This window comes from Drosophila novamexicana, unplaced genomic scaffold (genome assembly GCF_003285875.2).
Source record: "Drosophila novamexicana strain 15010-1031.04,08,12 unplaced genomic scaffold, DnovRS2.1 tig00001361-arrow-arrow-pilon, whole genome shotgun sequence".
NCBI lineage: Eukaryota > Metazoa > Arthropoda > Insecta > Diptera > Drosophilidae > Drosophila > Drosophila novamexicana.
In genome coordinates, this window is record NW_020824852.1 from 712,674 (window position 1) to 715,297 (window position 2,624).

A 2,624-nucleotide genomic window follows, 5' to 3' on the forward strand; every position below is an offset into this window, starting at 1 on the left:
TTTTTTTTTGTTTTGGGACTTTTTGTTTACCAAGGAGTGGGGGGCTGGCGAACGCCGTTGCACGCATTTCTATTGAACAATTGACTAAATTATACAATTTGCCATCTGATTAACAATATCCATTGATAATATATGTAAAACTAATTGAAACGAACAAAAAAAAAATAAAACAAAGGAAAGAAAAAACAACGTCAGCTCAACATTTTCGCCATCAATCGATGAGAAGATTATTTGTGTTGTTTTTAGTGTTCGATTTTCTTGTTGTTGATGTTCTAGTTGTCATTTATTGGAGATGATGCTGCACCTTGCACTGTCGGAGCGCCTCATTGAAGCCCTCGCACAGCGACAGATCCGATTGACCCTGGGCGCATTGCAGGAACTGTTTAATTTCCCAGGCGCATGCACCCTGTGGCTCATTGGCACCCTGTGCCGGCTGCGCATAGTATGGCTGCTGCTGCTGTTGAACTGGCGCGGCAGCGGCTGGCGCTGCGGCCTCCTTATCGCCAGAGCCGCTGAACATGGACGTCAATCCATGGCCGACGGTGTGGCCAATCGCTGAGCCAACGGCAACGCCTCCAGCGGTGGCAGCCATTTGCTGGAACATCGATGGCTGCTGTGGTGCCGGCATGCCAACGGCGCTGGGTGGTGCGGCGGCCATGGGTGCCGCCGGTGGTGGCGCGGCACGTGCGGGCACATGTGCCTGTGGTGGTGGGGCGGCGCGAGCCTGCGGCGGTGCGCTGCTGTGAAGCGAAATTAGTACAAATCATATATATATAAATACACCATTATTATTATTGTTGTTGTTGTTTCTGCGCGTTTGAACTTTGCTCGTTGCACAGTGTCCGTTTCCGTGTTTATCTGTTTAGGGGTTACGTAACGCCTTGTGCCACGGAAACTTCCAGAATTCGCCTTAAATTTCGACAAATCGCATTGACAAAGACGCACATAAATGTACAACGCATCGCACTTTGTTGCAACAATTGCGTTGCAATTAGGAACAACACGTTGTTTCATGTCTCTTGCGCATTTTGTCCAATTGGATTTTCTTACATTTACAGGTGCATTATGGCACGCCACTTACCGTCTGGCTGATGGTGGGGGGCTAGCAGAACGTCCACGTCGTACCATTTTGTTGTAGTTTGCTTCTTTTATATTTTAAGTTTATTTTAACCCGAAACTAACAAGTTTTTTAGTTATTTACGAAAATTTAACTGTGTTGCTGCGGATGATTACTTTGCTTTATAAAGTTCTTTGCACAACTAGGGTTGTATGTGAGCACGCATCGATGTCTGGCTTTTACCGATGATTTCAGTGTTGGCAAGTGCCGTAAAGACAACCAATTAGCAAATACGCGATCTATCGATACATTTTCGATCACTGTGGCGCAAATTTGATTCTTTTAGCTGCCTGAATCAACGGTAAACGTAATTTCTTCTTCTACTTTTTTTCTCAGGGCTAGCGATGGTTAGTGATACTCGTCTTTGTCTGGTTAACGGCAAGAGGTAGGCTAATAATGCAATTTAACCTGATTTTGCTGCTCGCACTTTGTTTGCTGAGCGCATACTCAGCCGAAGATCTGCTCGAGCTGGGCTGCACAACGAACGCGCAATGCGAACAATTCGAGGGCGGCCAGTGCCATGATTCGAGCTGCGTGTGCTTAGCACGTGGCAGCAAGGAGCGCATCCCCTGCCAGCCCAAGGACAACAAGCTGAGCAACATAATTGGCGGGCCGTGTCCCTGCAGCCAGCCGCACGCCGAATGCGATACACAGATGCAGCAGTGTTTCTGCGCCGACAACTACATGGCCAGCGCGGACAGACGCCGCTGCTTGCCACTCCAGGTGGCCCTGAATGGAGTCTGTGAAGTGTCGCGCCAATGCCAGCTGGCGGACACGTTTGCCGTCTGCCACATGTCGCAAAAGCGCTGCATATGCAGGGAGCACTTTGAGCAGCACCAGGGCAGCTGCCGGGCGCTTCTAGGTGAGTCTTCATCCTTCAAGTAACGCGGCATCCGTATTAACATCCAACATCCATGTACAGATTTGGGCTGCAACAACAATACGCATTGCGAACCCGTTGGCGCTTCAATTTGCCTGCCACAGGCTATGAAGTGCGCCTGTATTCGGGATTATGTGCCCAATCACAATATGACCAGCTGCGTGTCGGGCGTTGGACTTGGCAGCAATTGTACGACTCCCGCCCAATGCCAGCTGAAGCTCGGCGCCGGCAGCACTTGCCGCGACAATCGCTGCAGCTGCCGCATCAAGCACTACCCAAAAATTGATCAGGATCCGAACAGCGCCGTTTGCGAGCCCCAGGTGCCATACGGCGCCTATTGTCGCCGCACGGAGGACTGCCAGCAGCATCAGCCGGATGTGGAGAACCGGGTGCATGACGCACGCATGCACTGCTTCAAGGGCGAGTGCCAATGCCGGCCCGACTTTCGTGTTGTGGACAATCAACACTGCGTGCTGGACACATCCGCGGCTAATCCGCGATATAAACTACTACACGCGCCGCTCTCCATGCTAATTTTTTGGCCAATTTATTATTATGTATAGAGAGAGAGAGAGAGAGAGAGAGAGAAAACGAAAATAAACACACACATTGAAATACACTTTACTC

The 2,624-nt window shown here is 49.9% G+C and overlaps 2 protein-coding genes across 3 annotated transcripts; one reads left to right on the top strand and one right to left on the bottom strand.

Moving 5' to 3' along the window:
• Positions 1-250: 250 nt before the first annotated feature.
• On the bottom strand, positions 251-1,230 carry LOC115767269 (coiled-coil-helix-coiled-coil-helix domain-containing protein 2). Of its 2 annotated transcripts, none has more exons than XM_030711495.1 (2): positions 1,082-1,230; positions 251-737 (listed from the first exon to the last, which is right to left on the bottom strand). In XM_030711495.1, exons 1-2 carry the CDS (start codon positions 1,126-1,128, stop codon positions 284-286), a joined length of 501 nt encoding a protein of 166 aa, XP_030567355.1. In that variant the 5' UTR covers positions 1,129-1,230; the 3' UTR covers positions 251-283. The 2 variants fall into 2 exon arrangements, with proteins under 2 accessions (XP_030567355.1, XP_030567354.1); XM_030711494.1 differs by having other exon boundaries at positions 251-740; positions 1,082-1,227.
• Positions 1,231-1,327: 97 nt separating this feature from the next.
• LOC115767264 (cell death abnormality protein 1) lies at positions 1,328-2,578 on the top strand. Its single transcript, XM_030711489.1, has 2 exons — positions 1,328-1,979; positions 2,040-2,578. The coding sequence occupies exons 1-2, from the start codon at positions 1,514-1,516 to the stop codon at positions 2,558-2,560; spliced, it is 987 nt and encodes a 328-aa protein (XP_030567349.1). The 5' UTR covers positions 1,328-1,513; the 3' UTR covers positions 2,561-2,578.
• The last annotated feature ends 46 nt before the right edge of the window (positions 2,579-2,624 follow it).

Bases quoted from the DNA above. Each gene is read 5' to 3' on its own strand.
- LOC115767269 (XM_030711494.1), bottom strand. From the start codon at position 1,128: ATGGTACGACGTGGACGTTCTGCTAGCCCCCCACCATCAGCCAGACG. The intron at 741-1,081 runs GTAAGTGGCGTG...TTCGCTTCACAG, and splicing joins CCCCCACCATCAGCCAGACG to CAGCGCACCGCCGCAGGCTC.
- LOC115767264 (XM_030711489.1), top strand. From the start codon at position 1,514: ATGCAATTTAACCTGATTTTGCTGCTCGCACTTTGTTTGCTGAGCGCA. The intron at 1,980-2,039 runs GTGAGTCTTCAT...ATCCATGTACAG, and splicing joins CAGCTGCCGGGCGCTTCTAG to ATTTGGGCTGCAACAACAAT.